Raw genomic sequence first — 26,701 nt, forward strand, 5'->3', positions numbered from 1 at the left:
CCTTTCCTTATCCCCATCCCACAATTTTGTGTTTTACTTCCACTAATTACTTTGCATGATTTTTGTATTTACTGATCTGTGTACATATTTCCTCCCAGAGTATCATAAACTATTCCTTGAGGGCTCTCCTTTTTTTTCTCTTTGTATGCTCAGTGTCTACCACAGTGTTTTACCCATAGAAAGTGCTTAATAAATGCTTGTTGAATTGAATTTTATAAATGAGGAAATGGAAGCACAGAGAGCTGGTTTTTTTGTGGATGGGTGTATCTTGCTTGGTCTGGTTAGTTTCCTACCTCTCACATCACAAGTATAGAGACACTAGGGATGGGCTAGGGGAGGATGACATTTCCATTAAATGTATAGTGCAAGTCCTGCTACCTATCAGATTGGCTAATATGACAAAAAAGGAAAATAATGTTGGAGAAGTTGTGGAAAAATTGGAACACTAATATATTGTTGGTGGAGCTGTGAACTGATTCAACCATTCTGGAGAAAAGTTTGGAACTATGCCCAAAGGGCTATAAAGCTGTGCATACCCTTTGACCCAGAAATACCACTATTAGGTCTTTTTCCCAAAGAAATCATAAAAAGGGAAAAGGACTCATATGTACAAAAATATTATTAGCTGCTCTTTTTGTGGCGGCAAGGAATTGGAAATTGGGAAATGGCTGAACAAGTTGTGGTATATGAATGTAATGGAATACTATTGTGCTGTAAGAAACGATGAGTAGGAGGAGTTCAGAGAAACCTGGAAGGACTTGCATGAACTGATGATGAGTGAGATGAGCAGAACCAGGAGAACATTGTACACAGTATCAACAACATTATGTATTGATTAACTGTGATAGACTTGATTCTTCTCAGCAATACAGTGATCCAAGATAGTTCTAAAGGACTCATGATGGAAAATGCTCTCCAAATCCAGAAAAAAATAACTGTTGAATCTGGATGCAGATCAAACCTTACTATTTCTATTGTTTTTTTTGTTGTTGTTTTTCTTTTTTGAGGTTTTTCCTTTTTGCTCTGATTCTTCTCTCATAACATGACTAATGCAGAAATATGTTTAATGTGATTGTACATATATAACCTATATCAGATTGCTTGCTGTCTCAGGGAGGGGGGAGGGAGGGATAAAAATTTGAAACTAGAAATCTTATAAAAACAAATGTTGAGGGGGCAGCTAGGTGGCGCATGGATAAAGCACCGGCCCTGGATTCAGGAGTATCTGAGTTCAAATCCAGCCTCAGACACTTGACACTTACTAGCTGTGTGACTCTAGGCAAGTCACTTAACCCCCATTGCCCCACAAAAATCCCCAAAACCAAAAAACGAAATGTTGAAAACTATCTCTAAATGTACCTGGAAAATAATAAAATATTTATATGGAAAATGGAAGAAAGTATAGTGCAAGAAAAACAAGTGGGTCTCTGAGAGCCACCCCACCCAACCCCCTTCCCCAATCAGAGAGGTTGATAGACACCTTATTATCTGGAATATATGGTATCTGTTAGTAAGTAAAATAACCCAGTCTATATTCTTTTCTTCCCAATATTATTGATAATGCTCAATATGTGACCAGTCAATTCTGTTCTCTGGCTTCTATTTTTCCCTATCTGCAAAGGGACCTGAGTCTAGATTACCTCTGAAGATCCCTTTGCGCTGGTATATCCTATGGTTCAATAAGATGATCGACAAACATTTATTTCATTTATTAAATTAAATTAAACTTGCTGGAAAGATTCATGAGTTTCTTTTTCCCTCCCTCTCTTTCTGTCCAGATAACAAGTATGATATCAAAGTCTACACTGGAGACATAATTGGTGCGGGGACAGATGCAGATGTCTTCATTAATATCTTTGGAGAATATGGTGACACAGGTAATTCCAGGCCATTTCCCCCCCACCCCCACCGTGTTTCTCTTCTAATGTCATTCAGGGCTGGCTTTAGGCAGAACATTTTCCAACAAGCCTGGCCCAGTCTATAAGGTTTGGTTCCAGGCTGCATGAAAGGAATCCAGTGTCTGCATGTGGAAAAAGGCAGAAGAGGGGGAAACTGTAGAAAATGCTAAACCAACCTGACAAGGAAGGAGACTTCAAGGCTGCGTTTTGGTCTTCTTTGGAAAGCAGAACTCTCCAAATAAAGCAGGTTTCTGTGGTCAGGACATGGGGCATTGTGCCCAATGCTTATATTTCAAATGTAGATTACCCACCTTTCAGGATAAGGTGTTACTTGACTCTTCAGAAATTTCTTCCTATCACATGACTCAAAACAAGGCTGGTTCCTTTGTTCCCTGGGGTGGAGCTCACTAGTGTAGACTTTCTCACTTGACAGTGCAGTTTTCTTTGTCAAAAGAAGATACTCTCTGACATCACCTAAATTTTGTACTTTACTTTCATCTGTAATGTTGGTGACATTTTGACCTAGTCCACTCAAACCACTAGTGGTTTGAGGATTTAGAAGTATTCACAAGGTGGTCAGAGAGGCCGATAATGGATAAAGCAATAGGTCTTAATTATGGAATGGTCTAGTCATACAAGAGAGTGCCTGAAGTTTAAAATGAGACACTAGGGTGAAAGCAGAGGGTACAGGGGAATCAGGGGAAGGGGCAGGCTGTGAGGCAGACTATTGAAAATCTCTTTTTAGTGCACGACAGGAAGAGAAGTGGGAGTGTGAGATAGTTCTTTGGACAGACGGACACACTTCCTCAGATCTGGCACTTCTGCATCTTGAGAAGCTCTCCATTGTTCTTCCTAGTCAATGTGTTGGATGCTAGTGTCCTTCATCATGTGCACAATTGGGCCTAGGTATGGCTTTTTATGGGGATGGGCCTGTTCTTGCTGAGTCTGGCTGGTTTCCCACCTCTTGTGTCACAAGGAAGGAGAAGCTAGGGATGGACAAGGGAAGGATGACATTTCCATGAAAATGTAGGGTGAGAGTGTTCAAAGGAAAGGCAGCTCACTGCAAAAGAAACACATGGGTCTTTGAGAGGCCCTCCAAATCACAGAGGTTTGTTAGACGATTATTATATGGCTTATTGTCTAGAATATGTGATATTTATTCTAACTAGACCCATATGGGTTTGGTGGAAAGTTCACTGGCCTTGATTTCCAGCCCAGGTGGATTTCAAGGTCCACAGCCCAGCCCCAACAAATGCTCACTGTGTGACGGTAGGGAAACCACCTGGTCTGTCTAGCTCTCAGTTTCATCACCTTTGAAATGAGGTTGTTAGCCTAGGTGGCTCCTGAGCTTCTCTTTGGGCTCAAACATTCCTGATTTTGTGAAGCATCTCAGTCAGCCATATTGAAAGTTTTGCTTTAATGAAGCCCTGGGATGGAGCTCTTATGTAGCTGTAGCAAATCCTCCCTAAATCAGATTAAATGAGGGAAAAGACCAGTTAATATGTATGAATGTTTTATGTCCTTTTTAAATTTATTTTTAATTTTTTTTTAGTGAGGCAATTGGGGTTAAGTGACTTGCCCAGGGTCACACAGCTAGTAAGTGTTAAGTGTCTGAGACCGGATTTGAACTCAGGTCCTCCTGACTCCAGGGCTGGTGGTCTATCCACTACGCCACCTCGCTACCCCTTTATGTCCTTTTAAACTTATGCCATTTAATGTTTTTCAGAATCCTCGCTCTGCTTCTTAAACTACTTGGTGACCTTACATAAGTCATTTCTTTTTTCCAGGTCACAGTTTCCTCACCTGTAAAATAAGAGGGTTTGCGAAAGATGATCTCTAAAGTTCCTCTAAGTTCTATACACTTACTAATATATTTATTCATTTTAGGTTTCCCTAGTATCATACTTTGGTGTCTCTCTGAGGCATAGAAGTAATGATACAGGGGGCAGCTAGGTGGTGCAGTAGATAAAGCACTGGCCCTGGATTCAGGAGTCCCTGAGTTCAAATCTGGCCTCAGACACTTGGCACTTATTAGTTGTGTGACCCTGGGCAAGTCACTTAACCCTCATTGCCCCACAAAAAAAGAAGTAATGACACATATGATTTCTGTGCATGTTCCATGTCTTCCACTAGACGGTAAGCTCTGTGAGAGTAGACACTGTGTCTTGTCTAGACTTTGTACTTCCTTCAGGCCTGGTACAGGGTTCTGTACTCAATGTAGGTCCTTAGTAAATAAATAACAGATGATGGTGTACAACCACCAAGTGTTACCTACCTGTGTCCTGATATAACGACCATATATTTGGTTTGTAATTAGTATAACACAATCCTTCTGAAATGCTTGAATGCACTCTGATGAATGATCACATTCTATAGAAGGGAAATGAGCATTTATTGAGTATCTTCTATATGCCAGCCATGTGCAAAGCACTTTATAAATACTATCTCATTTGATCCTTACAACAACTCTGTGAGATAGGTGATATTCTGCTCTCTGTTTTACAAAACAGAGGTTAAGTGACTTGCCCAGGGCCACATAGCTAGTAAGAGTCTGAACTTGGATTTGAACACAGATCTTCCTGACTTCAGGCCCAGTGCTTTATGTACTGTGCCACCCAACTGCCTCATAAGTGAGGCGTCAGATCTGTAGGTTTACCTGAAGGGCACCAGTTACTCATATCACCTGTGTCTCTCCACCTCTTGGCTGATGATTTTTCTGAAGAATAGACCTTCAAGAAGTCCTGTCTCTCCCTGTCCACTCCTCCAGATGGATGTCTAGGCAGTGAGGTGTTTATGCTGGCCTGGGACCTTATCTACCTTCACACCTTACTTACTGAGGATTTGGAGGTCTTCCTCCTAGTGGCTATGACTTCAGGAAGGCAACATATCACTTCCACACAATTATTTTTTGTCTCTCTCCTTAGAGTTAGATTTTCAGATCCAGAAGAAACTTTAACTATTATTTAGTCTGGGATACCTAACTGTTTTAACAGAGTACCTAGTTTTCATTTCCCAAAGAGAGAAGATTAGCATAGTCGAAAAGGCCAAGAAAGGGTTGAGTTGTGTGCATAGTGTAGGAGCCTGGGGTTGTGCTGCTTAACCTTTTGTTAGCTAAAAAAAGAAGTAGAATTTAAGCCTTGAAGGATGAGTGAGGGTTGTATGGATGAGGGGTGAGGGGTATGGGGAGTGAGTTGGGAGTTGGGAGAATGTCAGGGGGTTGGGCTGTGAGCAAAACCATCATCTACCTGCACTGGAACGTGAGAAAGGCTGATGAAGGGGTGATGGGCCAGGAGATTTAAAAAAATTGTTATTCTGACCTTGACAGACACCAAAATGTATAAACATTTCCATATACAAAGAACAGAAAAAGAGGATTCTGTATGAAACCAAGAATCTCATTATGTACAGTTTATTTTTGTAAACATTTATTCAGTTCATCATGTTAGTTCCAAAGCTCTCACTTGTCTGTTTCCCTCTAATTCTCTTTCTAATCTCTTCTGTACATTTTCTTTAAATGCTTCACAGATTCTCATCTCTTTCTTTCTTTTTGGGGGGGGGGAGGGGTGTAACATCACCATCACTAGTCCCAAGATTCTCCTTCTCCCCAGCAAAAACGCCTCCCCTTGTAATAAGTTAGAAAAGTAAAAGAAATTTATGCATTGTCTAGGCCTGAAAATGTGTTTCTCATTCTGCACCTCTACTCTATCACCTCTATGTCAAGAAGTGGATAGAATGCTTCATTATTAATATTCTGAAGTTATGACTTGTCGTTGCATTTATTGGAGGTCTTACATCTTTTAAAGTCGATTTAAAATTTTTGTTGTATTCATTATATAAATTAAATTATTCTCTGATTCTGCTCACCCCATTGCATCAATTTCTATAAGTCTTTCTGAGTATCTCTGGGTACAAACGTTTCATGTTTTTTAATGGCACAATAATATTCCGTTGTATTCATATGCCATAATTTGTTCCGCCATTCAAAAATTAATGGACATTCTCTTAGTTTCCAGCTTTTTGCTAAAATAAAAGTGCTTTCATGAGTATTTTTGTACATGAGTCCTTTCTATCTTTTTTTGTTTTCTTTTTGGCATGAACCTATGTTATAAGTATCATTGGATCAAAGGGAGGTGCAGGGAGTTTTGTCTTGATTTATGATGCTGACTTGTTATAAGACTTTTTGGGTATAATTCCAATTTGCTTTCCAGAATGGCTGGATCAACTCACAGCTCCAGTAATAATAAGTGATTTTCCACAGCCCTTTTTTATAATCATTTTCCATTTTTGTCATCTTTTCTAATCTGGTTAATGTGAGATAGAACCTCAGAGTTGTTTTAATTTGCATTTCTCTTATGATTAGTGATTTACAGCATTTTTCCCCATTTGATTGTCAATAATTTGCTTTTCTTTTTTTGAGAACTACCTGTTCATATCTTTTGACCATTCATCTATTGGGCAATATCTTTTATACTTATATATTTCAATTAGTTCACTATATATTTTAGATACCAGAGCTTTATCAGAGAAAGTTGCTGCAAAGATTTTTCCAAGTTAACTGTTTTCCTTTTAATTTTAGCTTCATTGATTTTGTGCAAAAGCTTCTCCATTGTATGTAATCAACATTATTCACTTTTTCTCCTGTGATTCTCTCTATCCCTATCTATAGTCATTAAAGAGTATCTCTTTTCCTGTTTCTCTAATTTGTATTCATTTGGAGCTTATTGTAGTATACAGTGTTAAATGTCGATCTAAGTCAAATTTCTTCCCAATGACTTTCCAGTTTTCCCAGCAGTATTTCTCAAATAGTGAATCCTTATCCTAGTAATTGGGGTCTTTGGGTTTATTGAACAGTAACCTAATATATTCATTTGATCTTGTATCTTATGTTCTTAATCTGTTCTGCTGATTAACTTTTCTATTTTTTAAAGCAGGATGACTACTGATTTATAGTATAGTTTGAGATCAGATACTGCTGGACCTTTTTCCTTCCCATTTTTTTTTTATTATTTCTCTTTAGATTTTAGATTTTTTCCCCCTTTAAATGAATTTTATTTGATTTTTAAAATTCTGTAAAGTAACCTTTTAGTAGTTTAATTAGTATAATATTAAATAAGTAAACTACTTTAAGTAGTTTTATAATTTTTACTATGATGGCATAGACCAACCATGGGCAATTAATATCACTCCAATTATTTACATCTGTTTCTGTTTTGTAAAGAGTGTTTTATAGTTGTATTCATATAATTGCTGTATTTGTGCACTCCCAGATACTTATACATTCTGTAGTTTATTTGAATAGAATTTTTCTTTCTCGTTTTTGTTATTTTGGGGGGGTAATATACAGAAAGTCTGATTATTTTTGTCAGTTTATTTTATATCCTGCTACTTCAATGGCAATAGAAATCATTTAAATTAAGTTTAGTTGAATCTCTAGATTTCTCTAAGTGGATCATTATATATCATCAGCAAAATGTGATAATTTGTTTCTTCTTTGCCTATGCTTATTCTCTTGGTTTGTTTTTCTGTCTGATTTTTATAGATGGCATTTATAGAACTATATCAAATGTGAGTTGGGATAATGGACATCCTTGCTTTACTCTTGATCTTATTGGAAAGATCTCTAGCATTTCTCCACTAAAGATTATGACTTTTTTTGGTTTTAGTTAGATACTAGTTAGCATATAAAAGGCAAATGTATTGTATTGGACAGAGAGCTAGCCCAAAGACAGGAAAACCCGGGTTTAAGTTCTACCTCTGACACATGCTATATGACTCTGGGCAAATCCTTTAGCCTTTCAGTGTTCTTGACAACTTCCTAATGTGTGAATATATATAGGTTAGAGAGAACATGCCAACCTTCATTTTGGTAGAAGGAATTTTCTCATCGAATAGTTTCCTATATACATGAAATTACAGGTTTAGTTCCTATATCTGTTTATCATGTTAAAGAAAGGTTCATTTATTCTCATATTTTTATTATATTCTTATGTTTTTAATATAAACAAATGTTATCTGTTCTGTTAAAAGCCTTTTCTGCATCTCTTGATATAATCATATAATTAATTAAAAAAATATAATCTACTATGATAATACTTTCCCTAATACTGAACCAACACTATATTTCAGGTATAAATCCAACTTTGTCATAATGTAATATCCTTTTTTTTTGTTTGTTTTGTTTTGTAAGGCAATGGGGGTTAAGTGACTTGCCCAGGGTCACACAGCTAGTAAGTGTCAACTGTCTGAGGCTGGATTTGAACTCAGGTCCTCCTGAATCCAGGGCCGGTGCTCTATCCACTGCGCCACCTAGCTGCCCCCTTAATGTATTATCCTTTAAAAATGTTTCTGTGTATCTTTGCTAATATTTTATTCAATGTTTTGCAATAATATTCATAATGACATTGGTCAATAGTTTTATTTCTCTTTTTCATTTTGATAGTCTTTTTTCCTATTGTTTCTGTTTGTGTCATATTTGATTTAATTGTTCTTTGAATGTTTGATCAAGTTCAATTATAAATCCATGTAATCCTGGAGGTTTTTTCCTTTGGATGTTCATTTGTAACCAGATCAAATTTATGTTTTTTGAGATTGGGTTACCAAAATTCTTTATTTCTTGTTCCACTAATTTAAATATTTTTTATTTTTCTAACTAATCATTTTATTTATCACTTTTGTTGGCATGTAATTGAGGAAAATACTTTCTAATAATTTCCTTTGTTTCTTTTTGATTTGAATTTTACTTTTTATTTTTGATATTGGTAATTTGTTTTTCTCCTCTTAAAATCATATTAGCTAAAAGTTTATGGATTTTATTAGTTTTATTTGTAAATATATATTTTCCCTTTTAGTTTTATTATTCTTTGATTTTTCAGGATTGATGTTTTTTGACCACAAGATTTTTTTAGACTTAATTATAAGAAAAATTTTAAATGTGCCCATTAACAGACTAGTCCATTGAGATGCTAAAGAAGACTCAATCATCAGATGTTTTTCCTTTGTGTTTTTTTCCTTATGCACATATTTATATGTGCATGTGCACAGGAGAACGGAGGCTGGAAAGTGAAAAAGACAACTTTGAAAAGGGGGCAGAAGATAAGTTCACACTGGATGCACCAGATTTGGGGCAGCTGATAAAAATCACCATTGGCCATAACAATAAAGGCTCATCTGCAGGCTGGTTCCTATCCAAGGTGGGTTCTTACCACTTTTCAATGACTTTCTACAATGTACAAGATAAATTTTATACTCTTTGGCATAATGTTCATGGCCTTCCACAAGCCTTTATGAAACACTTGTAATGTACTGGGCATTATACATTGGTGATTCAAATATAAAATTGAGACAGTCTTTGTTCTCAAAGCATTTTTCATTTTTAAAGAGGGAGACAACACATACAGGAGGGTGGTGTCTAAAGAAGAGTGTTTGGGTCTAAAAAATCATAGGGATGGTGAGAAGAACCACAGTGCAGTCAATTGACACACCTTTTCTAGAAGTTAATGTTAGTATTGATTTGTCTGCTGTTTCCAGAATGAAGGAGAAAGCTAAGGATAGGAGTAGAAAGTGGGGAGGTGTATGAGCAGGGTAGATGGCAAGTATGGGGCTGGAGTAGATGACTGGATGGAATGTGAAGTATGGCCTCATCTGACATTGGCTAGATATTAATCAACAAGCATTAATTAAGCACTGTGTGCTATATACTGTGCTAAGTGCAAGGATACAAAGATGCAAAAACAGTTCCTGCCCTCAGGGAGCTTACATGTTGATGAGGGAAACAACATGTTCATATATAGGCATATACATGATATACACAAAATAGGTACAAGATGGTTGGGATGCAGGGATAGCACTAAGAAGCACCACCTATGGGGGCAACTAGGTAGCATAGTGGATAGTGTACTGGCCCTGGATTCAGGAGGACCTAAGTTCAAATCTGACCTCAGACACTTAACACTTACTAGCTGTGTGACCCTGGGCAAGTCACTTAACCCCAACTGCCTCACCAAAAAAAAAAAAAAAAAAAGCACCGCCTTCTACATGAAGCCTTTCATGATTCCCCTTTCTACCAGTGTCCTCCATCCCCAACTACCTTGCATTTAACTATAGTCTATTCATTTGTATTTATTCTTTTTTATATTTATTCTATACATATACATGCAGAGTCTGCCTTCTCTAATGAGGAAAGGAATATACTTGTCTGTTCTCTAGGACTGAGGTGATTCATTTTACTGCTTTAAAAAGCAGTGTTGTTATTTATATTGGGCAGCTAGGTGGTATAGTGGTTAGAGTACCAGGCTTGGAGTCAGGAAGAATCATCTTCCTGAATCTCTTCTGGGTCTCAGACACTTACTAGCAGTGTGACCCTGGGTAAATCACTTAATGCCATTAGCCTCAGTTTCCTCATCTGTTAAAATGAGCTGGAGAAGGTAATGACAAACCACTCCAGTATCTCTGTCAAGAAAATCCCAAATGGGCTCAATAAGAGTCAGACACAACTGAACAGCTGCAGTAGTAGGAGTTTCCTTAACCCAGAGTTTCCTATATCAATGAAATCATCAGTCTAGCACCTATCCTTATTTTCTCTATTGGGGTATCTTGTTTCTACAAGCTAGATCAGCAGGCAATTCCTAGTGCATGAATGTACATATACATTTTTTTAACAATCAGTGTCAATCAAGATACATTCACAAAGGAAGGGTAGAACTTGCTGTTAACAAAACTGTGAAATGGCCAAGACACCTTTATACACCTTTTGAGGGGTGATTCATTTCCAAATGAACTGCAGTAGTCACAGTCTAATGGGTCTGGAACAAGGGGGCACCTGATGTGGGCCTTGAAGTATGGGAGGAATTCCAAGTGGCAGAAACACAGAAGGAATGCTTTCCAGGTATGGGGAGAATACATGAACATAGAAGAGAAGGAGATGAAATTGGGGAGTCATATGACTAGAACATAGAATATGTGAAGAGGAGCAGCATAAAATAATTTTGGAAGAGTAGATTGGACCGGAGATAGTGGAGGGCCTTGAATGTCAGGATAAGGAGTTTATATTTTATGCTATAAATGGTGAGGAGTTGCTGAAGGATTTTGTATAGGGTCAAATGTGTACAATAGAATTGGGGCTAGGCATCAGCAAAACTATGAGAGGCTTGATCTGTTATGAAATGTATCTCTAATAATGAGGATGGATTTTAGTAATCCAGTATCCTAGGGAGGAGAAGAGAACAGTGTATACAGCTGGTGTAGGGACTGCTGTTAAGCCTTCATTGGCCCTGGGGTTTGTCTGTTTTCTTTGCCTGCCAATGAACTGGGAAACATTTCAATTCCTAGAAGTGCCACAAGAATTAATTAATAAATCTGCTACAAAATTATGTATTTTCCCTTTATTTGTTTATTCCCTTGAACATATCCCTTTAGTGCTTAGAATTAAAACTCTAAAAAGGGTCCTTAATTTTTATTTATTTATTTTTTTAAAATTCCATTTTATTTTTGGATCCCAATTCTTTCCCCTCTCCCACTGAGAAAGCAAGGAAAACAAAACCCATTACAAATATATATGGTCAAGTAAAACAAATTTCTTCATTAGACATGTCAAAAAAAAAAAAAGAAAAGAAGAAAATTTGCTTCAATATGCATTGAGTCCATCAGCTCATGAGTACTTTGAAATTGTGGCTGGTCATTGTGTTGATCAGTGTTACTAAATCTTTCAGAGTTGATTACCTTTATGACATTGCTGTTACGATGTAAATAGTTTTCTTGATTCTGCCCACTTCATTTTGTTTCAGTTTATATAAGTCTTCGCTGGTGTTTCTGAAATGATCCTCTTTATCCTTTCTTATAGCACAATATTTTTCATTACATTCATTTACCCTTACTTATTCAGCCATTCCCCAATTGAATTCCTCAGTCCCTAGTTCTTTGCCACCACAAAAGAGCTGCTATAAATAGTTTTGTATATATTGATAATTTTCCTCTTTCTTCCATCACTTTGTGGGGTATAGACTTAGGAGTGGTATTGCTGGTTAAAGAAGGGTTCTCTGTGGTTTCTATCAAGCAAGATAAGGGAGCTCAAGGAAATTCTTTCTCTTCTCCAAGGCAAAACTGAGGGCAGGCCAAAGATGAAGGTGGGAACACTGAAAAACCAATGAGCCAAGACCTTGGGCTTGCTGGGGGGAAAGAATGGGGTGGCCAAGTGGAGGAGGTCATGTCTCCCTTTCCAGCCATGACCTTTTCTAATGACATGAATCTGACTTTGAGTTAAAGTAGATTGGACCGGAGATAGTGGAGGGCCAGTGGTTTTGAGTTAAAGAGGCCACAAGCTCAGGACAGGTGTGGAGGCCAGTATCTGATTAGGATAGAATTTTTCATTTCTCAGTCCCCAACTCCACCTAATGGGGGTGTCACATAGAACATCTGGCCCTCATCTGTGCTCTCTCATCTCCTGGGTTGTTTATGGTTTGGTATACCACCATTTGGGGCATCTAGATGGTGTAGTGGTTAAAGTGCTGGGCCTGGAGTCAGGAAGATTCATCTTACTATGTTCAAAGGCCTCAGACACTAGCTATGTGACCCTGGGGAAGTCACTTAACCTTATTTGCCTCCATTTCCTCAACTGTAAAATGATCTGGAGAAGGAAATGGCAAATAACTTCAGTGTTTTTGCCAAGAAAACTACAAATGGGGTCCTGAAGAGTTGGACATGAATAAAATAACTGAATAACCACCACCACCACAACAGGTCACCACTTGGTCCTTCAAACTAACTAAATCTTCTCAAGACTAAAGTAGTTGGCTCCCTTCTGCTTCACCCTAGACAGCATCTAACCATGAATAACAGCTTCTTTGAGAAGAGATTTCAGCAAGGGTCTATTAATGCCAGTATGGTATATTAGCATTCCGACTTATTTGGTGACATTCTTTTTCAGCTCCTCCATTCATGGTGTTGAATGACTGATATTGGATTCTTTGCTTTTACTGTCCTGCATCTCACATTCTGCTAGTCAGCTTGTATAGCTGCAACTCTTGATCTACCATCTTTAAGGAGGGATTAACAGGGCATAGTGCATTTTCCAGGCTCACTACATTTCCTGACTCTGGTCAAGAGCTACAAGAGCACATGGTTTTTATAAAAAGATTTGAACCCAGCTCCTCTGACTTAAAGCAGTGTTCTTCCACCATGTTGTATTTGAGTATATTTAGCATCAAGATTCCCTAAATCTGTAGATCCCAAACTATGGTTGGAGTTTGAAGACTTATCTGATGGATATTTATGCCAGTTGTTTCCCCAACTCCCACCCCTAATGCTGCTGGACAAAATTTGGATTGTGAAGGGGACGCAGGAAAGTCTAATTGTCCATTTTGTTCAGTGACATCATTTATTACCCCCCCCTTCCCAACTCCAGATCTCCAACTCTGGGGGAAATGAAAAAGTAGCTCCTCTTTGTTAGAGGTCATATGGGATGAGAGAGGCCACCTGTCTCAGGCTTGGTCTCATATCACAGTGTGCTTTTTGTTGTCAGGAGCCATTGTGGATCTGGGCTATGGTCAGTAGCTTTGTGAATTCAAAAACTTAATTTTTTCATTTCATTGGTGCCAAGCAGGGTTCAGTGGACTGAAACACTAACCAAACTCTCAGAGACTAATCTGCTACTGCAGTTATACCTGCCTTAAGAATTCTTTATCTGGACCTGGTATTCTCTCCTTGGGGGGAAGATCTACTCAGAGGATTAAATTATAGATGAGAAAGTTGTTTGGTGACTCCAGCATTAGAACAAAGAATATTTTAGGGGATATTCCTTTTAAGCATAAATCAGTTCCACATGTACAAAGATGGCAGAGGTATAGGTAGATATCAGTTTTGCTGAAAAAAAATCTGAGGTTTTTGTGAATACAATGTCAATATTAGGAGATGGTAACCAAAACCATTGATATGGTCTTTAATCTGCAATAACAGAGGTGTAGTTGTCCAGGGCTAGGTGGGAAATAGTGGTATTGTGCTCTCTTTGGTCAAACCATGTCTGGAGGATTGTGTTCAGTTCCAGGTATTACATTTTAGAAAGGCCACTGATAAGTGAGAGAGTATCCAAAGGAAGGCAACAAGGATGATAATGAGTCTCAGGATTCTTCTATGTGAACACTGATTGAAGGATGTAGGTTCAAATCCTGGCTTTGCCACACATTACCTGGTGACCTTGGATGAGTCATTTCATTTCTTTAAGCCACAGTTTTCTCATCTATAAAATAAGGGATTTGAATGAGATGACTTTCAAGGTCAGTCCTTTTAGCTTTAAATCTATGATCCTCAGAAATGGGGATATCCAGCCTGAAGAAAGAAAGCTTGGGGTGGTAGTGAGGGGAAGGAAAATGACAACCATGACAGCTGACTTCAAGTATTTGATGGGTTATCAAATGGAAGGGGGTTTGGACTTGAGGTAACATAGTGTAGTAGATAGGACACTGGACTGAGAGTCAGGAAAACTTGTGTTCAAAGTGTGTCTCTGACATTTACTAGCTATAGGATCCTGCTCAAGTGACAGCCTCTCTGTGCTTTAGTTCCTTCATCTGTAAAATGGGAAGTAGATAGATTCTGACCTTCTAGGTCCCATTCAGTACTAAATCTACGATCCTGTGTCTCTCTCTCTCTTTTCTTTTTGCGGGGCAATGGGGGTTAAGTGACTTGCTCAGGGTCACACAGCTAGCAAGTGTGTCAAGTGACTCAGGCCGGATTTGAACTCAAGTACTCCTGAATCCAGGGCCAGTGCTTTATCCACTGCGCCACCTAGCCACCCGATCCTGTATCTCAATAACTTGTTCTGCTTGATCATGGAGGGCAAAAGGAGGAACAACAGATAGAAGTTGGAAAATAGAAAACATAAGCTTGATTTATGGAAAGAACAACAACAACTAACTTCCTAACAAAGCTCTCCCAAAATAGAAGGGCCTGCCTCGGGAAGTAATGGGTCCCCCTTCCCCAAGGTCTTTGATCAATGACTGGATGACCACTTGTCAGAGATGTCATAAAAGGGGATTCTTGTCCAGGAATGGATTGGACTTGAAGGCCTCTGAGCTCCCTTCCCACTCTGAGATTCCGTGACTGGGTGATATATATTTATACAGCTTGATGAATTGCCCTTCTCTACTCTTGGGATATTTCTGTCTAATGAAGTGGGACTGATCTAGAAACAGAGCAGCCTCTTTGCTGGGCAGTGCCGGAGAGGTATTCACAAATGCTACCATATAACTCATTTCTTTCAGTGCTCCTTTTCTGTCACCAAATGCTTCGGTCATTGCCACATAACCTGAGAAAGGACGTATAACAATTAATCTGTTACGTCTTATCTTGAATCAATTACATCTCAGAGTTAGCATCTCCCTCACAAGGAAAGAAGAGGTCCCTTGAGTGCCTTCACAGACCATTTCTCAGTGAGGCTTACTCCTGGGAAGATTTCCACAGATGACCAAATCTCATCTATTTTGGTGAACCCTTGTCATCTTTAATTTCAGAAGGTGATTTGTTTTGATCTTGTCGTTAAATTCTAGGGGTTCGGTCTATTTTGAGTCTGCAGTTACTTATGTTTTGCCCAAATTACTCACTTCTACCCTTTCTAGTCTCCAGTCAAATTGGACTCTTCTCTCCCCTCTCCCTCCATCCTAAACACCCCTGAGCTCCGCTAGCCCCACTTTATTGGTGGAACTGTTTCCTGTGCTGTTATGTCCTTCCACCCCTTCATTTCCTGTTGAGTTTTTCTCCCTTCTTTATAAGACAATGCAAATGCCATCTCCTTTAGGAGACATGGCACAGTAGAATAGAATACTGGATTTGAAGTCAGAGACTTGCGTTCAAATCCTGCCTCTGTTGCTTATTACCTGTGAGACCTTGGGCAAGTCACTTAACCACTCAGCCTCAATGTTTTAAACTGTAAACTAGGAGATTGGACTAGTTTAATTTAAAGGTCTCTTCCAGCTCTAAATCTATGATTTTATAAGATGGTGGCTTTCCCTCTATTGTATATAGTGCTTTCTTTTGTAGTTCTTGAATGAGTTTGACATGTAAATATTTCATATTATAGTTATCTTTGTAGATAGCTTCTTACCCCTCTACAGGCTGTAAACTTCAGGAGGGTTAGGGCTGTGCCTTACGTATTTTTTTAATCTTTCCTAGCACCCAATAGCAGTGTTCTGCATGCCAGGGGTATTAAATGTTTATTGATTGGCTAAATAATTAAGTAGAAAGCAAGTTAAAGAATATACATGGTAGAATTTTAAAATCTCAGCTCCCATTTCTTTCTTTTTTTTTTTTTTTGCGGGGCAATGGGGGTTAAGTGACTTGCCCAGGGCCACACAGCTAGTAAGTGTTAAGTGTCTGAGGCTGGATTTGAACTCGGGTACTCCTGAATCCAGGGCCAGCGCTTTAACCACTGCGCCATCTAGCTGCCCCTCAGCTCCCATTTCTTAAACTAGAATTTCATGGAAAATGTCAAACCAAATTCTTCACACATTAAATTCTTGATTAGGAAGAAGAGCAGTGGTTTAGATAATAGAAACAACAGATAATTAAAAATCATTCACATTTGGCTTTGTAATGCATTACAGGAGATATATATTTTTAGTAATAGAATTCCCCTTATAATTATGCTTTGCTTAGGTTAACAATAAAATGAGTTTGTATTTCCAGAGCACAGAGCAGAAAGAAGCAAGTCAAAAACATCAAGAGGGAAACCTGACTGGAAGTCTTAAACATACACCACAGATCATCCCAAAATGCAGTCATTTAAGAGTGGATTATTGAGAGTTGACTATATCCTCTTCTTCCTTCTTCCCCACCCCCCCATCTCCCAGATTATCATTGAAGACATTGGGAACAAAAGAAAATATGATTTCCCTCTTGACCGATGGCTGGCCCTAGATGAGGATGATGGCAAAATTCAACGGGATATTCTGGTGGGCGGTGCTATAACCACAGGTAAAGATTGGGGAAAGAGGGTCACTGTTAGGGTAGAACCTGAATCCTAGCTCCACAGCCACCATCCCGTAGTAATCAACAAACAGGTGAAATGCTTGTGTATGAGAACTTGCTAAAAAGACAAATCATTTAACAGACTATGTCAAGTGTTTGAATAGCCCGATCCTTTCATTACATGGGAAGCATGTGTCCAAATAAACCCATCAGGATAGCTCTACAGGGTCAGCATGATGATTTCACCAGCCTGTCTCCATCTTTAGTAATGGCTCCGTGACTCTAAGAGGTCATTCAGAGATTAGGGGAGAGACCCAAATAGTCCAAACTTCCTTTTTATTTAATTAATCATGGATGTATGGGACAGCTAGGTGGCATAGTAGATAAGGCACCAGTCCTGGATTTAGGAGGACCTGAGTTCAAATCCGGACTCAGACAATTGACACTTACTAGCTGTGTGACCCTGGGCAAGTCACTTAACCCTTGTTGCTCAAACAAACAACAAAAAATCATGGATGTATCATTTATGACAAGAACATTCCTTCCTGTCTTACTGCTTGTTTAAATTGTTACTCTCCCCAGAAAGTGGTTAAGAGTAAAGTGTAGAGGAATGTACCCTGGATGATGAGTAAAGAGACCTGGATTCTATTCCTGGCTCTATCATTTACTTGTTATGTGACCTTGGACAAGTTCTTTTGCCTCACTTTTTCATCTGTAAAAAGCGATTGCCAATCCCTGGTCTACCTATCTCCCAGGGCTATTGGAGTGAAAGGGACCTAAAAGTCATCTAGTCCAAACTCTTCAATTTACAGATAAGGAAACTGAGGCCAGACAGATGACATAACTTGCCCAAGATCCCACAAGTGATCAAAGGCAGAGTCAAGGCTTGAATTTTGATCTTTTGAGTCCCAATTAAACTGCAGAATGTGAAGAAGTCATGTTATTCTTTGCTCAGCTGAGATGGAGCTGAAGGAGTTATCATTTAACTTACACTGCCTATGGGTGACGACCCCTTCCATTATGGCTCGGTCAGGTCTGTCTAGGTCTGGGGTCACTCCTAGCTCTAGAAACTCCTTTGGAAACTTGGTTGGCCTGAGAGCTCCCTGTTTGATGATTCAGAAAGAGGATAACATGAGAGACTCATAGTGGAGAATGTGAGGGAGCAAATACATCTAGGCATGGAGGACAAAGGCACGAAGATGGGGGATGGAGTGTCAGGTGAGAGGAACAGCTAGAAGGCTGATGTGGCTGGATGAATGGGTTGCGGGAATCAGTGTATAGTAAGTCCAGATAAGTAGGATGGAATCAGATTGTAAAGAGAAGGAAGGAGGAAGATTGAAGAAGAAAAGGAAGAGGGGAAGGAGTTTCCTCCTTCCTTATCTCTACCTACTGACTTCCCTGGCTTCCTTTAAATCTCACCTAAAATCTTGTTTTCTAAAGGAAACCTTTCCCAACCCCTCTTATTCTAGTGCTGTTCCTCTGTTAATCATTTCCTATTTATCCTGTCTACAATTTAAGTTTATATTTGTTTGTTTGTCGTCTCACATGTTCAATTGTGAATTCCTTGAGGCGGGGAATGTCTTTTGACTCTTTTTATATCCCTAACTTAGCACAATGCCTGGCTCATAGTAGGTGCTTAAGAAAAAATGACTGATTCAATTGACAATAACTGCAGCTGTAACAAGATATAGACACTCTTATTAGGTGCCCTGCCCTTCCTCCTTCTGTTTGTAGCCCAGAAATGGACATTGTCTACCCCTGCCTTAGCGTCACCTTGTTCACCCTGACAGCCCTGCCCTTGATATCACCTCAGTTCTCCCAGAAGGGATGGAGTAGAGTAGGAGAGGACACGTGAGAAGACTCATAGGATTCTAGAGCTTGAAGACACCCTAAAGACCATCCATTCAACCCCCCTCCACTCCATTTTACAAATAGCAAAACAGCCCTCGGTGAAGTGGATTGTCAAGATCACATGTATAACAGCTAGGATTGAAATCTAGCTCCTTTGACAATATCTAATGCTTGATACCAGCTGCCTGCTATGGTGCTAGGATTGGGGGAAGATGTGAATAGAACTAAGACAGTTTCCTGCTTTCTAAAACGGAGGATTCCTTGGCTTTTCGGAGGGAAAGCACGTGGTAAAGTTTAATAAAAAGAATTTCTGTTTGGCCTCTTTGCTTTCTGCATCTCTCCCCTATCTCCTAGCTCAATCTCTCACTGTCCTCATGCCTGTTCTCTGCTTATCCCCAACTCCACACTGCAACATTCCCCTCAGACCTGCCCTAGCTCTTGCAGCTCCAAAATCACCTCTCCCCTGCCAATCAAAATGTATATTCTCTTAAGGAAAGCAATTCGATTAAATTGCATTGCAGGTTTTACATTCTGCGGATTTGGCTTTCAGCCTGCTCAGCCCGGCTCCTTGTCTTTCTCCTCCAACAGTGTCTGGACATTGAAATACATTAACCGCCAGGTTTTACCTTTGTTATTTCTCTTTCATGAAGAGAAGGCCTCACCTGACTTCTTAGTCTCCTAACTAGAACATTACTACCAGTTCCCCAGGAAAGTTATCAATTTCCTTCCCTGAGGATTAAAGGGGGAGACCCATAGTCTTGGTGTTTTCCCAGTGTGATCTTCCTATCCTCAGGTTCTGGTAGCTGGGAGACAGTGGACTCTGTGATCCTGGCATCCACTACACTTAAGGCAGTCTCTTCTAGCAGCACCATCCATTTGATGGTTCACCCCACAGCATCCCCTGCTCTGTCTGTATATCAAAGAATGATATGGTCTGGTATGAATTATGGTATTTCCTTTGAATTCCTTAGAGTTTTGGACCTTTTGAATTTCTATACTTATATCCTATAGGTCTACCTGATTTTAGCAGAAACTAAGACCATATCCAAGAATTATTTGTTGGTTGTTATTGATGCCTGACCCAGTACTCATTCTGGAACATGTTGTAACCTCATAGTCTTTAGGATCCAACCATATGTCAAAATAAGGCTAAAAATTTTCAAAAATACAAAATACATTAAGAAAAAGCCTTCACTATCTTTTCTTCAACCTTGGTTAAGACATTCAATGAATTGGGGAAATTATTGAAACCATACTTTTTACCATCATTATCAGTCATGGACAAAGCCTTTATATGTGGAATTAACATCCTAGAAATGGCATGGATACTCTTATTGTAAGACTACGCAATTTGCCTCAATAGTGCAATTGGGGGAGATATAATGTAATTGTAGCCACATCTTGTATGTAGCGTTCATGAAGAAGTCTTCCATTAGAGACTCCTGACTGAACCAAATTTGACATTTTATAATAAATAAAACTTACTTTGATCCCTCAATGAGGCTTGGAGGTGATTCTGGTTTCTTGAAAGCTATATTAGTGAAGTACAAACCTTAGCCACCCTTGACAAGTCAGGGTACAGGAAACAGACCATGTGTCTATGAGCCAAGAAGCATCCCAAATGTGGAGAAGTCTGATCACCATGGGATTAAAGTTTTTGATCGTATTACCTAATGAAGATCATGTATCAATCAATAGACATTTACTAAGTACCTACTATGCATCAGGCACTATGCCATGTTCTAGGGATAAATATAAAAACAAGAAATACAGTCCCTGCCCTGAAGGAGATTACAATCTAATGAGGAAAGATAACGCACAAAAGAAAGTTTAAAAATGGGACATGAGGTTTTGAGGGGGAATGATCAAGAAGTTATAAATGTCCAAAAGGAGTGCAATCAGGTGGGAAATGAGGAGATAGCTGTCCTGCGACCTCACCTTAAATGGAGATCTTGGAGCTTATAGTTTCCCCTCTCCAATCAGTGGGTACTGATGAAATGTAATTGGGAAATCTTTAAAAAAACAAATAAAAATATAATAAAATATAGATAATATGTTTTAAAACTGAGTCAAAAGGCAGCACATAGGGATCTTTATGTATAGATAGTGCCCCCTTTCTATTTGAGTTTGACTCCACTGATGTAGAGCATCAAACACAGTTGGGAAAGTATTCTGTTCTTCAGAAGGAAGCCCAGGGACTGTTGTAGCAGTTCATATCCCTGGCATCAGGTGATTTTTCTTCTTTCTTTGGTATTTTTATCCTCTTTAGAGTCAATAGAAATATACCTCAGAATAATGCAGTATTTGCAGTCATATTGACAGAAACCTATAAAATGCAAGTAGTCCTCCAGTTGCAGTATAATAATTAGTAAAGATAGCTTCTGTGGTATCTTTTCCCCTGCAATTTTGTCTCATGTTAAGGCTGTGTAATCCACTGTGCATGCTTCAAGATCACAATGATTGCCCAGTTAATGCTGCGATAATCTGTGCTATGAAATGTTCCATATGCCTCATTCTGAGAGCAGCTAAGGAGGGTCACAGAAGCTTCCCATGAATGAACTAGAATATAAATCTAGGAACTAGTGCCCTGGGCATCATACTATTCCAACAGCCTGACCAAATGGCTTCTCAGCACATTTTCTTGGGGTTTACAAGGGGGGACCAAGGTCCTTGCATCTGGATTTGGCTATTGCCCAATCTGTTTTTTTTTTTTTTAAAAACAAACAATTTTCTTTGCTGAGGGGAAAAAATGAAGAAAATTGTAAACATCTAATTAACAAGATGCCCTTCAACAACTAGTTACATGTATTTAGTGAGCTATGGCGACTGTGCTAGAATGGAAGCCTATTTGCCATCACATATATACATATATATTTGCATGTGTATATACACATACACATGTACATGCACATATACATATGTGTACATATGCATGTACAATATATCTATATATGTATATATATGTATGTGTGTATCTATCTGTCTGTCTGACTATCTGTCTATATAAAATATTCCCTGGGAATAAAAAGCAAAAAGCATCATATCCAGAGCTTAAGGCCAGTCAGGTATAGGCTTCTTTTGCTAGGGGAATAAAGGCCTTTGAAAAACTTGACCTTATCCAAAAATAATCAATGAATAACCATGGATGATAATTAATTCCTGAACAATCAGCCCTCATCAAAGGGTCATTCATTGTTCAGCATTTTCCATTTGGAATTTCTGTTGTCATGGAATTTTCCAATAGATACTGCTTTCTTGGATTCCAGAGATGGTACCGTATTTTGATGATATCCTAATTGTGATATCAAGAGAGTTTAAACATATGGAAAATCTTTGGGAAGTTCTCCCTGGTTTCAATGCATCGGGTATCGGCATGAAAAAAGAGAGGCATATGTGACTGCTACTTCTGGTGCAATGTTCTTAGGCTTCTAAGTCACTGCTGCTGCTGCTGCTGCTGCAGGCCTGGTCTGCTATCTTTAAGGTCCTTGCAGGCCATGTAATCCTGTCTCTAACAATAAAGGACTTGCATCCTCTGTCTTGGGACTTGGAAAGTTCCCCTCCTACAAAATGTGGCTTTTCTTAAGGCATCCCATTGCTTCTGGGGAAAGGATGTTTATAAGGTATAGACAACTTTTTCAAGAAGTTTGGAAATGAAAACGATGAAAAAGAAGGGAAATGGCTGAGTAGGTTAGAGTTTTAACAGTGAAAGAAGGAAGACAGATGGGACTGGGCAAGAGACAAGAGAAAGCTTTTTGAGAATCAGGGAAACCTCGATAGCAGACGGTGACTCTGTGGAATGTTAAAGCAGTTATTGACAGCTGAACTTTTGCTCAATGGAGTGACAATTGAGGTAATTGAAAGAATGGTGAACTTGGAAGTTAGAGGAGCTGTCTCCACATCCTGGTCTCCCACTTATCATTGGGACTTACCTTGGGAATGTCCTCTTTGGGCCTCAGTTTCCTCATCTATAAAATAAGGGGGTTGGACTAGAAACCTCTAGAGTGGGGTTCTCGACATTTTTGTGTGTTCTAGACTCCTTTGGCAGTCTGGTTAAGTCTTGAGAGACCTTCTCAGAATGATATTTTTAAGTGCACAAAATAAAATATGTAGGATTATAAAGAAAGCATTATATTAAAATAGTTATCAAAATATATTAGGAAAAAAACAAGTTACAGGTTAAGGACTCTTGCTCTAGAGCTATGATCCAACAACTTACAAATAGTAAGCACTTTATAAATGTTTGTCGAATAGAACTGAATGGAACTGAGTCTACAGAAAGAAATGACACCTAAATCAACAATGAGGCCTTCTCTAACAGCAAAGTAACCAGCCAGTTCCCTCAGATATCTTTATGACTTTGGAGATTTTGTTTTTACAATGGACCCAGATCACTAACCTTCTGTGGGCACTTTTTTATGAGCCTCTGTTTGCATCCTCAAACACATTTACAATCCTGAGGTGTTTGACTCAGGGCTTTTGCTTGAGGAACTCTCATGGTAAGGTGGAAAGAATGCTAGACTTGGAATCTGAGCTCCTGCATTCAAATCTCGTGTCTTCTACTTACTAGCTTTGAGACGTAGAGTAAATCTATTAACCTCTCTGAGCCTCAGTTTCTTCATCTTGAAAATGAAGGGGGGGCAGCTAGGTGGCCCAGTGAGTGGAGCGCTGGCCCTGGATTCGGGAGGACCTGAGTTCAAATCTGGCCTCAGACACTTGACACTTACTAGCTGTGTGACCCTGGGCAAGTCACTTAACACCAATTGCCTCACAAAAAAAAAAATGAAGGGAGTAAGCTTTGCATTGGCTACCTCACAGGATTGCTGTGAGCCCCACATGAGATAATGTAGGTAAAAGGCTTTATATCTAAACCTTAGAGCCCTGTGTGAATGCCAGCTATTATTCCATGCCTGCCAACATGCCTTGGAGAGTGATATGGAATGCTAATACCCTGAGCCATCTGTCAATACAGATCCCAGATTATATTGTGCTACCTCCATTGGGAGCTTTGATGTGAGAACTCGCTGATCTGTTTCTTTAGGCTGATCAAATTGTGTGATTCAATCCACAATTTGAAGCTTGATGAAGAAGAGGTGGCCAGCTGAGAAAGTGCCTTGGGAATTCAAGCCATTCCAAGATATTAATGTGAGTTATCTGCCCATAAGAGATGACTTTTGTGGAGGAAATCACATTGTCATGGGAATCACTGTGGTGCAGAATTAAAGAGCACTGGTTCTTGAGTCAGAAGTACTGAGCTCCAATCCTGGTGGAGCCTCTTATAACTTGTGTGATTTTAGGCAAATCAATTCACCTCTCTCTTCGGAAGCTCATTTTCCTCATCTGTTAAATAATCAGGTAGGCCTGGGTGACCTCTAACAGTCCCTTCCAGCCCTAAATCAATAATCCCATGATCCTGGCCACACTACATAAACATATTCCCAAGGGATTGTTCAAACGGAAGCTTTGGATAAAAATCGAATGGCCTTGAATATGACATTGCAAGGACTATGGGTTGAGCCGCCCAAAGTGACCTGCCAAAGCTACCCACTCTTCTATGATATGTGAACCAGCTCATTTTCATCCCTGTGGGTGAAGGAGGAAACCTGAAGCACAAAAGCCAGACTCTACTTCCCAGTTGTTTTTTTAAATGCTCTTTTTTTTTTTTTACTTTTAAGCATATAAAAACCGAGGCCAGAGATATTGTCCTGCATGAACTATGAATCCCTATAACTTAGAAGGAATTTAATTTTTTATTGTTATCTTTTATTTTGAAAACATCTGTGTTTCCTACAGTATTCTTCCCCTTAGCCTGTTAGTAGAGAAAAATGAAATATCAAGAGGGAGGGACATACGAGAGGACAACAGAAACCAAATGGGGGAGGAGGCAGCAAATCAATTCAATGTGGCATTTTAAAAAGTTCAAGAAACATAATTTCTGGGTAATTTAATCATTTTATTAATAAGGCCAACATATTTATTAATAAAAGGATGGTCATTTTTATGTCTCTCTTAGAACAAAGATGCCTAATGGCAGTGGGCTCCCATTTTATATGCCCTTGGAAGAGCAGGTGTTCAATCAGCTCTGATTGGTTAACAATTAATGAGAAAATGAATATTGCAAAGAAAGACTGAGAGTGACATCATGTCACCCTTGAGACTATCTTTATACCCAGACCACTCCCAGTCTTGGTCAATTTAGACAAAAAGGTTTGTCTCTACCCAAGCTTGATTGAATGGAATTCACCTTAGACTAGAGAGATTCCTTGTGAGGTTGGGTAGGGTTGGACAAAAGAGAAGTTTGGCTCAAGCTCCAGAGACTGAGGTCTTGAAATAAGGAGACAGAGAAGGGGGAAATATGAACCTTCCCAAATCATTGGTTATTAATAATCATTGCTCTCATCAATTTAAATCAGTGAATATTTATTAAGTGGTTACTGTGTACAGACCACTGGACTAGGGGTTGGGCTAGACAAAATATATGAGAACGACACATCAATTCTGCCCTTCTGGAACTCACAGTTTAATAAAATGACATGATACATACAAGATTCCAGATGGCAGCATGGCCTGGACCTAGGTCTAGGGAACTCTCTTATGAGGAAACTCTTTCTACCAGTACAGACCGACATTTTCTCTGTAACATACAGTCTTAGACAGTTGCCTGGAGCACTGCTCAGGGTCACACTGCCAGTATGCATCAGATTAATCAAATCAAATTTTAAAAATTGTTAAGGGATTAATACATCTTAGGCATCTGGGTGTACGTGGGTAGCTAGGTGGTGTGGTGGATAGAGTACTGGGCTTGGAATCAGAAAAACTTGAGTTCAAATCTGGCCTCAGACACTTACTAGCTGTATGACCCTGAGCAAGTCACTTAACTTTGCATCAGTTTCTTCATATGCAAAATGAGCTGGAGAAGGAAATGACAAATCACTCCAGTATCTTTGCCAAGGAAGCAAATGGGGTCACGAACAGTCTGACATGATGGAAACAACTCAACAGAAACATATTCTAGGCACTGCATTGAATATTGGGAAGACTAAGAAAGGTTAAAAACAACCCCTCCTCTAAAGGAGCTCACAGTCTAATGGGGGAAACAACATATAAATAACTAGATGTGAGACTTGATTCTGTGTCTTCTTGGTTCTGGGGTTGGCTCTCTATTCTCTATGATGTCTTTCACATGATACCAAATCTGTGTGTGTGTGTGTGTGTGTGTGTGTGTGTGTATGAGACAATCAGGGTTAAGTGACTTGCCCAGGGTCACACAGCTAGTAAGTGGCAAGTGTCTGAGGTCGGATTTGAACTCAGGTCCTCTTGACTCCAGGGCTGGTACTCTATCCACTGTGCCACCTAGCTGCCCTAGATATCAAATCTTAGCTGAAAATTTTTATTAGAGAAGTATGAACAAAGTGATCTGTGAGGTCTGGGATGAAAGGTCATTGCCAATGGGAGCTGGTCAGGAAAGGAAGACTTAATGGAGCTTTAATGACTGACTAGGAATTTGACAGGTGGAGGCAGGAAGGAGGAGCTTTCAGTAATAAGTAACAATGTGAACAGAGGCACTGGGGTAGCAAACTCCAGGGTATGATGAAGAAAATGAATGATCTAATTTGGTTGGAGCACAGAATATGTGGAGGAGAGTAATATGAACTAACGGTAGGAAGGAAGTGTGGATCAGATCACAGAGGGCCTTAAATGGAAAGGTAAGGAACCAGAACTTTGTTGAGATGGCAATAAAGAACCATCAAAGGGGGGCATCTAGGTGGCACAGTGGATAAAGGACAGGTCCTGGATTCAGAAGGACCCGAGTTCAAATCCGGCCTCAGACACTTGACACTTCCTAGCTGTGTGACCCTGGGCAAGTCACTTAACCCTCATTACACCGCAAGAAAAAAAGAAGAACCACCAAAGGATTTTGAACAGATAGATCTACAATAGGGAACATTTGTCTTGGACCAAGAAATATGAGGATGGAGAGGCCATGAGGAAAACACAAGAGA

At 39.3% G+C, this 26,701-nt stretch overlaps 1 protein-coding gene across 3 annotated transcripts in view; it reads left to right on the plus strand.

Annotated features, from left to right (window-relative positions):
* LOXHD1 (lipoxygenase homology PLAT domains 1) overlaps nt 1-26,701 on the plus strand; it is a 277,309-nt gene that overhangs the window by 86,513 nt on the left and 164,095 nt on the right. For all 3 annotated transcript variants that reach the window (XM_043977280.1, XM_043977281.1, XM_043977283.1), the window contains exons 5-7: nt 1,779-1,877; nt 8,940-9,088; nt 16,733-16,856. In XM_043977280.1, the coding sequence (XP_043833215.1) occupies nt 1,779-1,877; nt 8,940-9,088; nt 16,733-16,856 (372 nt within the window). The remainder of the gene's footprint in view (nt 1-1,778; nt 1,878-8,939; nt 9,089-16,732; nt 16,857-26,701) is intronic.

The sequence above is a fragment of the Dromiciops gliroides genome, chromosome 1, assembly GCF_019393635.1.
Source record: "Dromiciops gliroides isolate mDroGli1 chromosome 1, mDroGli1.pri, whole genome shotgun sequence".
Lineage (NCBI taxonomy): Eukaryota > Metazoa > Chordata > Mammalia > Microbiotheria > Microbiotheriidae > Dromiciops > Dromiciops gliroides.